The sequence below is a fragment of the Moschus berezovskii genome, chromosome 18, assembly GCF_049115385.1.
Source record: "Moschus berezovskii isolate FMDL1 chromosome 18, NW_MosBer_1.0, whole genome shotgun sequence".
NCBI lineage: Eukaryota > Metazoa > Chordata > Mammalia > Artiodactyla > Moschidae > Moschus > Moschus berezovskii.
In genome coordinates this window covers 63,751,778-63,763,368 of record NC_142477.1, presented here as the reverse complement: position 1 = coordinate 63,763,368, position 11,591 = coordinate 63,751,778, and the positions used below count along the sequence as shown (strand labels likewise).

At 38.2% G+C, this 11,591-nt stretch overlaps 1 protein-coding gene across 1 annotated transcript in view; it reads left to right on the top strand.

The window, feature by feature from the left end:
* The first annotated feature begins 34 nt into the window (after window positions 1–34).
* The window catches only part of CENPK (centromere protein K), a 34,387-nt gene continuing 22,830 nt past the window's right edge, over window positions 35–11,591 (top strand). The window contains exons 1-2 of the mRNA XM_055421988.2: window positions 35–103; window positions 11,075–11,226. Of these exons, the coding sequence (XP_055277963.1) occupies window positions 11,110–11,226 (117 nt within the window). The 5' untranslated portion in view covers window positions 35–103; window positions 11,075–11,109. The remainder of the gene's footprint in view (window positions 104–11,074; window positions 11,227–11,591) is intronic.

Below are 11,591 nucleotides of genomic sequence, written 5' to 3'. Positions count from 1 at the left end.
GCGTGGAAGCAGATCCAATCAGCAGTCAGCGCGCGCGGGTCCTGGGCCGTAGAGCCGCTTCTCGAGTAGGCTGAGGCGCCCTGAAGTCTGTGGTGAGGAGGAGGTAAGCGTTTGGCCGGGAGGGCGTCTTAACGGGTGAAATGTACTCTCGGGGTTGACAGCTCCTAGGATATGGAGCTGCAGACCCCCATGCTGGGACCCTTATCTCCGAGAAACTGGATACCTGTCGTCCCACCAGGCCTGAGTCCCGTTCTTCTCCGGCTCTAGAATCCCACCTGTTAGGAGAGAAAGACATAGGGGTGGGGAATTGGAAAGAACTAGTTAACTTTCGGGCCTCCCTTCAGGTTTGCCAAACATCTGTTTTCCTGAGCTTCTTGATTCTTTCTCACAGAGTCTGAAGAAGATAATGAGCGCTTGTTACTGTGGGGTGGAGTGGTGGGACTGGGGAGTGGGGAGGGAGGGACTGGGCAGAAATCCAGTCACACCGAAGTGGCCTAGGCAGGACCATTTTACCTTCTGGTCTAGGTTTCCATCTCTTAGTGTATTTCTGGACTTAAGCTCTCTTATTTAAAAAGAATTTTTTTTTTTTAACTATGGTAAAAAAAAAATATATATATATATATATATACAGAATTTACCATAAAAATTGAGATATAATTGACATATATTAGTTTTAGATGTACAGTGTAATGATTTAATATTTGTATGTTGTATGTATTGGGAAATGATCACCACAGCAAGTCTAACTTCCATTACTGTACAGAGTTCACTTCAGTTCAGTTCAGTCGCTCGTGTCCGACTCTTTGCGACCCCAAGAATCACAGCACGCCAGGCCTCCCTGTCCATCACCAACTCCCGGAGTTCACTCAAACTCATGTCCATCGAGTCGGTGATGCCATCCAGCCATCTCATTCTCTGTCGTCCCCTTCTCCTCCCGCCCCCAATTACAGAATGGTTTTTACCCCCTGTGGTGAGAACTTTTTAAGTCTACTCTCTTAGCAACTTTCATATATGCTTTCATATAGTATTATTTTCTGTAGTCACTGTGCTATACATTATATTCCCATGACTTACTTATTTTGTAACTAAGTTTATACCTTTCAACCCTCTCCACCCATTTGCGTGGCCCCCCTGCCCATCTTTGGCAACCACCAATCTGTTTTTTTTTTTTAATGTGAGCTTGTCTTTTTTATTATTATTTTTAGATACCACATGTAAGTGGGATCATGTGGTATGTCTCTCTTTGTCCGGCTTATTTCACCTAGCATAGTGCTCTCAAGGTCCATTGGTGTTGCCGGTGAGATTTCATTCTTCTTTTTGGCTGAATAAAATTTACTGATATATGTCTGTCTATATTATATTGCATTTTCTTTATTCATCAGTGGATAGACAGGTTGTCCTGGCTGTTGTAAATCATGCTGCCACGAACATGAGACTGCATATATATTTTTGAATTAATGTTTTTGTTTTCTTTGGATAAACACCCAGAAGTGGAATTGCTGGATCATATGATAGTTCTGTCTTTACCTTTTTTGAAGAACGTTTATAATATTTCCCATCGTGGCCACACCAATATATGTTTTCACCAACAGTGAACAAGAAATTCCTTTTTCCCCACATCCTGGCCACCACTTGTTTCATAATTGCCACTCTAACATCTCATTGTTTGTTTTTTTAAATTAATTAATTTATTTTAATTGGAGACTAATTACAGTATTGTAGGGGTTTTTGCCATACATCGACATGAATCAGCCATGGGCACACATGTGTTCTCCATCCAGAGCCCCCCTTCCACCTCCCTCCCCATCCCATCCCCCAGGGTCATCCCAGTGCACCAGCCCTGAGCACCCTGTCTCATGCATTGAACCTAGACCGCTGTTACGCTTCACATGTGATAATATACATGTTTCAACGCTACCCTCTCAAATCATCCCACTCTCGCCTTCTCCCACAGAGTCCAAAAGACTGTTCTTTACACCTGTGTCTCTTGCTGTCTTGCATATAGGGTCATAGTTACCATCTTTCTAAATTCCGTATATATGCGTTAGTATACTGTATTGGTGTTTTTCTTTCTGGCTTACTTCACTCTGTATGATAGGTTCCAGTATCATCCACCTCATTAGAACTGATTCAAATGCATTATTTTTAATGGCTGAGTAATATTCCATTGTGTATATGTACCACAGCTTTCTTATCTATTTGTCTGCTGATGGGCATCTAGGTTGCTTCCATGTCCTGGCTATTGTAAACATTGCTGCAATGAACATCAGGGTACACGTGTCTCTTTCAATTCTGGTTTCCTCGGTGTGTATGCCCAGCAGTGGGATTGCTGGCCCGTATGGCAGCTCTATTTCCAGTTTTTTTAAGGGATCTCCACACTGTTCTCCATAGTGGCTGTACTAGTTTGCATTCCCACCAAGACTGTAAGAGGGTTCCTTTTTCTCCTCATCCTCTCCAGCATTTATTGTTTGTAGACTTTGATAGCAGCCATTCTGACTGGTGTGAGATGGTACCTCATTGTGGTTTTGATTTGCATTTACTTGATAATGTTAAGTACTGTTTCATGTAAATGTTGATCATCTGTATGTCTTCTTTGGAACATTTTCATTTTTAAGTCACATTACTTGTTGATATTGACTTGTCTGAATTCTTCATGTATTTTGGATAGTAACCTCATATCAGATACGTGATTTGCAAATATTTTCCCCCATTCAGTTAGTTCCTTTTCATTCTTTTAATGGTTTCCTTTGCTGTGCAGAGGCTTTATAGTTTAATATAGTCCTACTTGTTTATTTTTGCTTTTTTGTCAAACTCCCAAAATCATCACCAAGACCGATGACAAGGAAGTTGCCACTTATGTCTTCTAGGATTCTTAGAGTTTTAAGTCTTACATTCAAGTCTTTTAACCATTTTGAGTTAATTTTTGTGTATGGTATAAAATAGTGGTCCAGTTTCATTCTTTTGTGTGTGGCTGTCCAGATTTTCCAACACCATTATTGAGAAGACTTTCCCTGTCATGTATTCTTGGCTCATTTGTCATAGACCTTATATGCATGGGTTTATTTCAGGGCTCTTTATTCTGTTTTGTTGACCTATGTGTAAAATTTGCCATCTTAATCTTTTTTATCCAATAAATATAACTTGTCAAATGGTCTCCCTAAAACACTTCCTCCAGAAGCCCACTCAGAAGGCATCTGGTTGCCTGTTTCAAACCAGATAAATTGCTTCTTTGCTTTTGCTTTGTGGTAGACCCCAGATGGGCTTTCCTGGTAGCTCAGCGGTAAAGAATCCACCTGCAATGAAGGAGTCACAGTAGACATGGGTTTGATTCCTGGGTGGGAGAAGATCCCCTGGAGGAGGGCATGGCAGCTCAGTCCAGTATTCTTGCCTGGAGAATCCCATGGACAGAGGAGCCTGGCGGGCTACAGTCCATAGGGTTGCAAAGAGTCAGACATGATACTGAGGCAACTTAGCACACACGTACGCACACACAGACCTGAAATACAGGGAGGTAATTGCCCATAGGAAATACTTCTAAAGGTTTCCTCCGCCCCTAAATTTTAAATTCCTCCTGACTTCCCAGGTGGCTTAGTGGTAAAGGGTTTACTTGCCAATGCAGGAGATATGGGTTCGATCCCTGGGTGGGGAAGATCCCCTGGAGAAGGAAATGGCAACCCATTCCAGTATTCTTGCTTGGGAAATCCCACAGATAGAGGAGCCTGGCGGGCTGCAGTCCATGGGGTCACAAAAGAGTTGAACAGGACATAGTGACTAAACAACAGCAACAGCAAATTTTAAAGGTTCCCATTATTTGACATGACCTACCTAGAAATTCTCATTTCTTCTCTGCCTTTTGCTCTAATCACACCAGTTTCTTCTGTGTCTCACAAATTTTTCATGTTCATACTTGCTCTAATCTTGTTTTTAATTCTTTGAGAGAGCATCTCTATAGCAAATCTAACCTTCACGTTTATAGTTTCTCATAATTGTTGTCATTCTAGGGAGCTAGCACTGTGTACTGGGCACTGTACTAAGCCATTTGTTCTTCCCAGTAGATTTCTCTGATCTTCGATATAGTTAATTCTGAAAGAACTTGCAGTCTCTATTGTATAATTTACCACATGATAGCACTTGCAACTACCTGAAGAAATTTCATATATTTAGTTGTCCATTTATTTATATTGTCTCTCTTCATTGAAAATATATGCTGCATGAGGACAGACTTCATCTACAGTTAGAACCACAGTTTCTGACAAGTGGCACACATTAAGATAATGTGTCAGATAAATAAAGCTTAGAATTACATGGGTATTTCATATTAATTTATTTCATGTATATTCTTCCAATGATAGTATGAGTTTCTTTAATTAATATTAAGTCTTGGTTTTAGATCTTTTAAGTTTGTATGGCATGAAAATGAAACTGAAGTCGCTCAGTTGTGTCCGACTCTTTGCGACCCCATGGACTGTAGCCTACCAGACTCCTCCATCCATGGGATTCTCCAGGCAAGAGTACTGGAGTAGGTTGCTGTTTCCTTCTCCATTGTATGACATAGTATCTCTAAGTATAGCACTACTGTTCTTCAGTAAGTGACTCCAAATTGTAATACTGAGGACATCAAAATAGCTGAGGACTTGTTCTCTTTATAGAAAGGTAGATTTAAGCATACAAGTTGTGGAGAAAGGATACATTTAAAACCTTGTGTTAGTCACTCATCGTGTCCGACTCTTTGCAACCCATGAACTATAGCCCACCAGGTTCCTCGGTCCATGTAATTCCTCAGGCAAGAATACTAGAATGAATTGCCATGTCCTTCTCCAAAATTTAAATCCTTAAATATTCTTATTTATTTGTTAACATTGAGTTGTACATTCATGCTACATTGAGTTGTGCATTCACCTAACTTGTTGAATATCTGTATGCTACATTGAGTTGTACATTCCAGCTAACTTGTTGAATATCTATACATATACATGCATGCAGAATTTTGCATTAATTTTTCTCACTGATAATGTATTTTATTGGCTAGTATTCTGCAAGATGGGAAAGGATCAATTTGCACTTAATTTCTAAATTAAGGTATTTTTAAAACATATATAATGTTTGATTTTTTGCTTAAAATTTTTCTAAAATTGTTAATGACTTTATAGCTTTGTGAATTTAAGTATATCTTTTGTGTGTAGCAAGGAAGATATTTAGTGTAAACACATTTGGATATGGCATAAATTGTTTAACCAGTCTTCTTTTCAGCTTGTTAATGTTAATAACCAATACTGATATAATCCTTTATATGCCAGGCACATTTCTAAGAACTTTGAATGTCATAACAATCCTACAGAGTAAGTAATACTGTCTTCATTTTACAGATTAGGAAACTGAGGCATCAGCAATGTAAGTGACTTGCTCAAGGTCATTTGGCTTGTAAATTTTGAAGCGAGAATTTAAACCAGGACAGTCTAATTGGAGAGTTCACTCTCATGAATGATTTTATTGATAATGTCGCAGAAAGCATACCCATGTAGACTTACGCAAATATATCTGTAGGATTATTCCTGGGAGTAGAATTTCTGATTCAAAAGATAAATACATTTAAAGTTTTTTTTAATTTATTTATTTTAATTGGAGGCTAATTACTTTACAGTATTATATTGGTTTTGCCATACATTGACATGAATCCGCCCCAGGTGTACATGTGTTGCCCATCTTGAACCCCCCTCCCTGTATCATCCCTCTGGGTCATCCCAGTGCACCAGCCCCAAGCATCCTGTATCATGCATCGAACCTGGACTGGCGATTTGTTTCACATATGATAATATACATGTTTCAATGCCATTCTCCCAAATCATCCCACCCTCGCCCTCTCCCACAGAGTCCAAAAGACTGTTCTATACATCTGTGTCTCTTTTGCTGTCTCGTATACAGGATCATCGTTATCATCTTTCTAAATTCCATATATATGCGTTAGTATACTGTATTGGTGTTTTTATTTCACTCTGTATAATAGGCTCCAGTTTCATCCACCTCATTAGAACTGATTCAAATGTATTCTTTTTAATTGCTGAGTAATACTCCATTGTGTATATGTAGCACAGCTTTCTGATCCATTCCTCTGCAGATGGACATCTAGGTTGCTTCCATGTCCTGGCTATTATAAACAGTGCTGCGATGAACATTGGAGTATGTGTGTCTCTTTCAATTCTGGTTTCCTCAGTGTGTATGCCCAGGAGTGGGATTGCTGGCTCATATGGCAGCTCTATTTTCAGTTTTTTAAGGAATCTCCACACTGTTCTCCACAGTGGCTGTACTAGTTTGTATTCCCACCAACATTGTAAGAGGGTTCCCTTTTCTCCACACCCTCTCCAGCATTTATTGCTTGTAGACTTTTGGATAGCAGCCATTCTGACTGGCATGAAATGGTACCTCTTTGTGGGTTTGATTTGCATTTCTCTGATTATGAGTGATGTTGAGCATCTTTTCATGTGTTTGTTAGCCATCTTTATGTCTTCTTTGGAGAACTGTCTGTTTAGTTCTTTGGCCCATTTTTTTGACTGGGTCGTTTATTTTTCTGGAATTGAGCTGCAGGAGTTGCTTGTATATTTTTGAGATTAATTCTTTGTCAGTTGCTTCATTTGCTATTATTTTCTCCCATTCTGAAAGCTGTCTTTTCAGCTTGTTTATAGTTTCCTTTGCTGTGCAGAAGCTTTTAATTTTCATTAGGTCCCATTTGTTTATTTTTGCTTTTATTTCCAATATTCTGGGAGGTGGGTCATGGAGGATCTTGCTGTGATTTATGTCAGAGAGTGTTTTGCCTATGTTCTCCTCTAGGAGTTTTATAGTTTCTGGTCTTACATTTAGATCTTTAATCCATTTTGAGTTTATTTTTGTGTATGGTGTTAAGGAGTGTTCTAGTTTCATTCTTTTACAGGTGGTTGACCAGTTTCCCCAGCACCACTTGTTAAAGAGATTGTCTTTTCTCCATTGAATATTCTTGCCTCCTTTGTCAAAGATAAGGTGTCCATAGGTGCGTGGATTTATCTCTGGGCTTTCTATTTTGTTCCAATGATCTGTATTTCTGTCTTTATGCCAGTACCATACTGTCTTGATGACTGTAGCTTTGTAGTAGAGCCTGAAGTCCGGCAGGTTGATTCCCCCAGTTCCATTCTTCTTTCTCAAGATTGCTTTGGCTATTCGAGGTTTTTTGTATTTCCGTACAAATTGTGAAATTATTTTTCTAGGTCTGTGAAAAATACCATTGGTACTTTGATAGGGATTGCATTGAACCTATAAATTACTTTGAGTAATATACTCATTTTCACAATATTTATTCTTCCAATCCAAGAACACGGTATATTTCTCCTTCTATTAGTGTCCTCTTTGATTTCTCTCACCACTCTTTTATAGTTTTCTTTAAAGTTTTGATGGATATTGCTGATTATCCTACAAAGGGATTGGTCTTGAGACAATGCATGCTTTTTGTTCTACACTCTTGCCAATATTGTTTTTTAAAATTAATTTTTCATTATTGCTAGTCTGAGTGAAAAAATAATTTGCATTTTTATGACATGGGTAAGGATAATGCATTTTTCTATATTTGAAATGTAATTCTTTTATTTTAAATTCCTCGTTTGTTTTCTTTACTCATTTCTATTTGACTGTTTTTATTGTTTGCCTTCTTATTGCAAAATAAATACAGATATGAAAAAACTCACACAAAATAAATATAAAATTTATAAGTTATTATAAGATGAATACACCTTTGTCACCATGCAGATCAAGAAATGAAATGTTGATAATCATTTCAGAAGTCTCTCCATTTGGCTCATCTCAATCACAGCCCCCCATCTCCTTTACCTCCTCTCTCTCACCATCTGAAAGTCATTAATATCCTGACTTCTATAGTGATCATTTTTAAAATTTTTTTCTTTTATGATTTTTTGTTGTTTTTTTCTATTAATTTGTGAGCATTCATTATTCATTAAGAAATTAAGTCTTGGATGCCAAGAATATTACAAATTTCTTTATTAAGTTTTTGGGTTTTAACTTTTAACTTTTTAATGATATCTTTGTCCATTCAAAATTCTAAAAATTTTATATAGTGATTTTACTTAGTTTTGTCTAGAAAGGCCTTTCCTCATCTAAGATCTAAAACATTGTTTTCTCCCTGTTCTTTATGGTTTGGATTTTTTGAGGGATAGAGGAGTTATAAAGATTGAGGCATATATCTGTGCTCATTTTTTCTTACAAAAATTATGCGTTTGTCATAAAGAATGAGGAAAGTGTGTATGGGCCAAAATATATCTGGGAAAAAAGCAATATATATCATAGGTCCCTGAATGTGTGACTCTGGAAAGGTTTTGTGTTCCATTGTTCAGTTGCCTATCTATGTGCTAATTGAACACTATCACAATTAATAATAATTTTTTAAATAAGTTTGACAACTGGTAAAACAAGTCTTCCTATCTTAATCTTTGTGAAGATCTTGACTGTTTTGACCATTTGCATTTCCATATAAATTTTAGAATTAGCTTGTCAGATGCCACAAAAAGAAACGAAAACTTTTGAAATTTTGAAATAATATTGAATAGATCAACTTGGGAGGAATTTTACATCCTTACAATATTGAGTCCTCTAATCTGTGACGTAACTTTCCATATCTTTAAAAGCTCTCTTGATAAATAATCGATTAAACAATATAAAATTTAAGTTTCATATGAATAGAACTATTTTTTGGGGGGTGGGTTATTTTGGTTTGCATTTGGTATTGTGGGATAGATATCCTCATTGTTTTTTATTACTCTGACTACCTCCTTAAAATTACCCAACATTGAATTTATGCCATCAGACTCTACCAGCAATCATTTTTCCTTGCAGCAGTTATCTAGCAGGATTATATCATGCTCCTTCATTCCTTGAAGATTTTTAGCTCCTGACTCTGTCACCCTCTCTTATAATTCTGTCATAATTCTTGATGATTTTAATATCCATATAGATGATCTTCCAAATCACTTGGCCTCTCTTTTTCTTGACCTCCTTTTATCCAGTGATTATATTCTCCACCTTATCTTAGCTACTCACTCCTCTGGTCATACTTATTTAGACTTTGTCATTCTTTCATTTTATCTCTGTTTTTACCTGTGCTGCTACACTATAGAGGAAAACACACAAGCGTTTTCTACTTTCACTTTAAATTCATGCCTACTAACCTCACGTTCGCTTTAATGTTACCCAGTTATCCTACTATTTCACCCTCTTCCACTCTTTTATATATTTTATAAATTTTTTCCCTTTTTTAAACCTCTGCTGCATTTTTCCCATCTTCTTTGATAGCTGATGACCTTAGTTACCACTTCACTAATGAAAGAGAAGCAATCCAGATAGAACTTACATAAGCTTACATATTTATTCATCTTTCTGTATCTATACCCCTAATATTCTGCCTACCTTTCCATTAAAATGGATAATCTGCATGTACATTTGTCTTAAGCCAATCCCTCTACTTGTGCATTAGATCTGATTCTTCTTTTTCCTCTCCTTTCTCTTCTGCACTAGAATGTTTGCTGCTCTTACTGTGTCATATAAAGATGCTATATTTCATTCTATCTTTAAAGTAAATTATAACTTTCTTGACCTTGTATCTTACTGCTGCTGGGACCTCATTTTCTCCCTTTAGAGAAAAAAATTCTTAAAAGTGTTTTATATACTGGATATGTCAAATTCTTTGCCTTCTGTCTCTTGAATCTACTTCAGTCAGGCTTTCACTTCCATAATTCTCCTGAAGCTAATTTTATGAAGGTTAACAATGACCTCCATTTTTGTTATTTACTTTAATGAAATTGTGTGACACATTATTCCAAAACTTATGTAATAAGGGCCAGGCAGGTGCACAGCTGTTCGGGCGTGGCCAGTAGCACCGTGTTTAGAAGTTGTGCTCCATCATTCGTCAGTCTTTCAGTGGTCTTCACAGCAGAAAGTGCAGTGAAGTGGATCTCGGGCTTCTCTCGGGCTTCTCTCCAGCTTCTCCAGGCCCTCCAACTTCAGGCCAGTGGGTGAGCTGAGGGTCCAGAGTACAGGCTAAGGGCTGCGTCCTGTAGAGATCTAGAGCCCTCACCTTGAAGCAGCAGGGATCTTCTCCCCTATCCCCGCCTCTGTGATCTAATGACCGTGGCAGTATCCATCACAGTCTGTGGGACCTGGCCCTAATTTGGGTGGCCTGAGGGCAGGCTGGGTCTTGGGCACCTTGCTCCCTCAGTGATAATGGTTGGGCAGAGTCTGGGAACCTGGCCCTGAGGGCCCTACCAGCTGAGAGCTGTCTCTTCAGCCAGGCCCAGGCACTGGCTGGAAGACCCAGACTGAGTGCTGGACGGCTGCTCCAGGCAAGGGAAATCGCTCTTGTAGAGACCCCGCTTCTCTTAGCCAGGGCCTGGACCTTGGGGGGCAAAAGTTGAGCTTTGGGACCTTTCCCTCTCTTGTCAGAACAGAGAATAACATTTGTTTCGGCGGCGGTTTATAGAAACATCAACCTATGACCTCACCTCAAGAACAAAGGACCTCTGACCTCATCTTGTTTTCTCAGCCTTACTCTGCTCTAATCACAGTGTCTTCTTTACTGCTTTAGGACACAGCAGTCATGTTAGTTCCCAGGGCCTTTGTGCTTACAGTTCCCTCTGCCTGGAGCCTCTTCTGCTAAAATCCATGTGTCTTACTGCCTTCTCGCCTTCATATTTTTGCTAAGTTGTCTCATTGACCTTATATGACCACCTTGTGAAAAATCCTGTTGCCCCTGTCTGAGCACTCCCTATGTTTCTTCCTTGTCTTGCTTTTCTTCATAGTACTTTAAACTATTTGATATATAACACATATGTATAGTTAATCTTTTATTTTATTTATAGTTTATATTTATTTATATTTGTTTTAATTTTTTGAGTTTATATTGTTTTCCTCAAGTGAAATGTAAGCTCCTGGTTGGAGGAATATTTGCCTGTTTTCTTCACTGTTACGTCTTTAGCTTCTAGGTGAGTATCTGGCAGGTAGTGGGTATCAATGAATATCGTTAAATGAATATTTTTTACTTTAGTTTTTCTTACAAGGTTAACAAAAATTGTAAGGCACATGTCAGTGAATCAGCAGGATCTAGATCCAGATAGTACTACAGATGTGGAAGATGTTGCTGATGCTGAAGAAGAACTTATTAAAAAATGTGAAGAAATGTGGAAAGATATGGAAGAAGTAAGTATCAAAACATAAAAGTGATATACTAATTAATTATTGTAAAGTTGAATTCCATTTCAGTAATAGACTTAAGAAAGAATTGCACTGGTTTCTGAAAGCAATTATGCATGTGTACATAATGGCTGTAGCCATATGTGACCCTATGGACCTGCCAGGCTTCTCTGTTCATGAGATTTTCGAGGCAAGAATACTGGAGTGGGTTGCCATGCCCTTCTCCAGGGGATCTTCGTGGTCCAGGGATCAAACCCACATCTCCTGTGTCTTCTGTATTGGCAGGAAGATTCTTTACTGCTGAGCCACCAGGGAAGCCTGAAAGCTGTTATATTATATGATTAATCCTTACATATTTTTTAGACTTACAA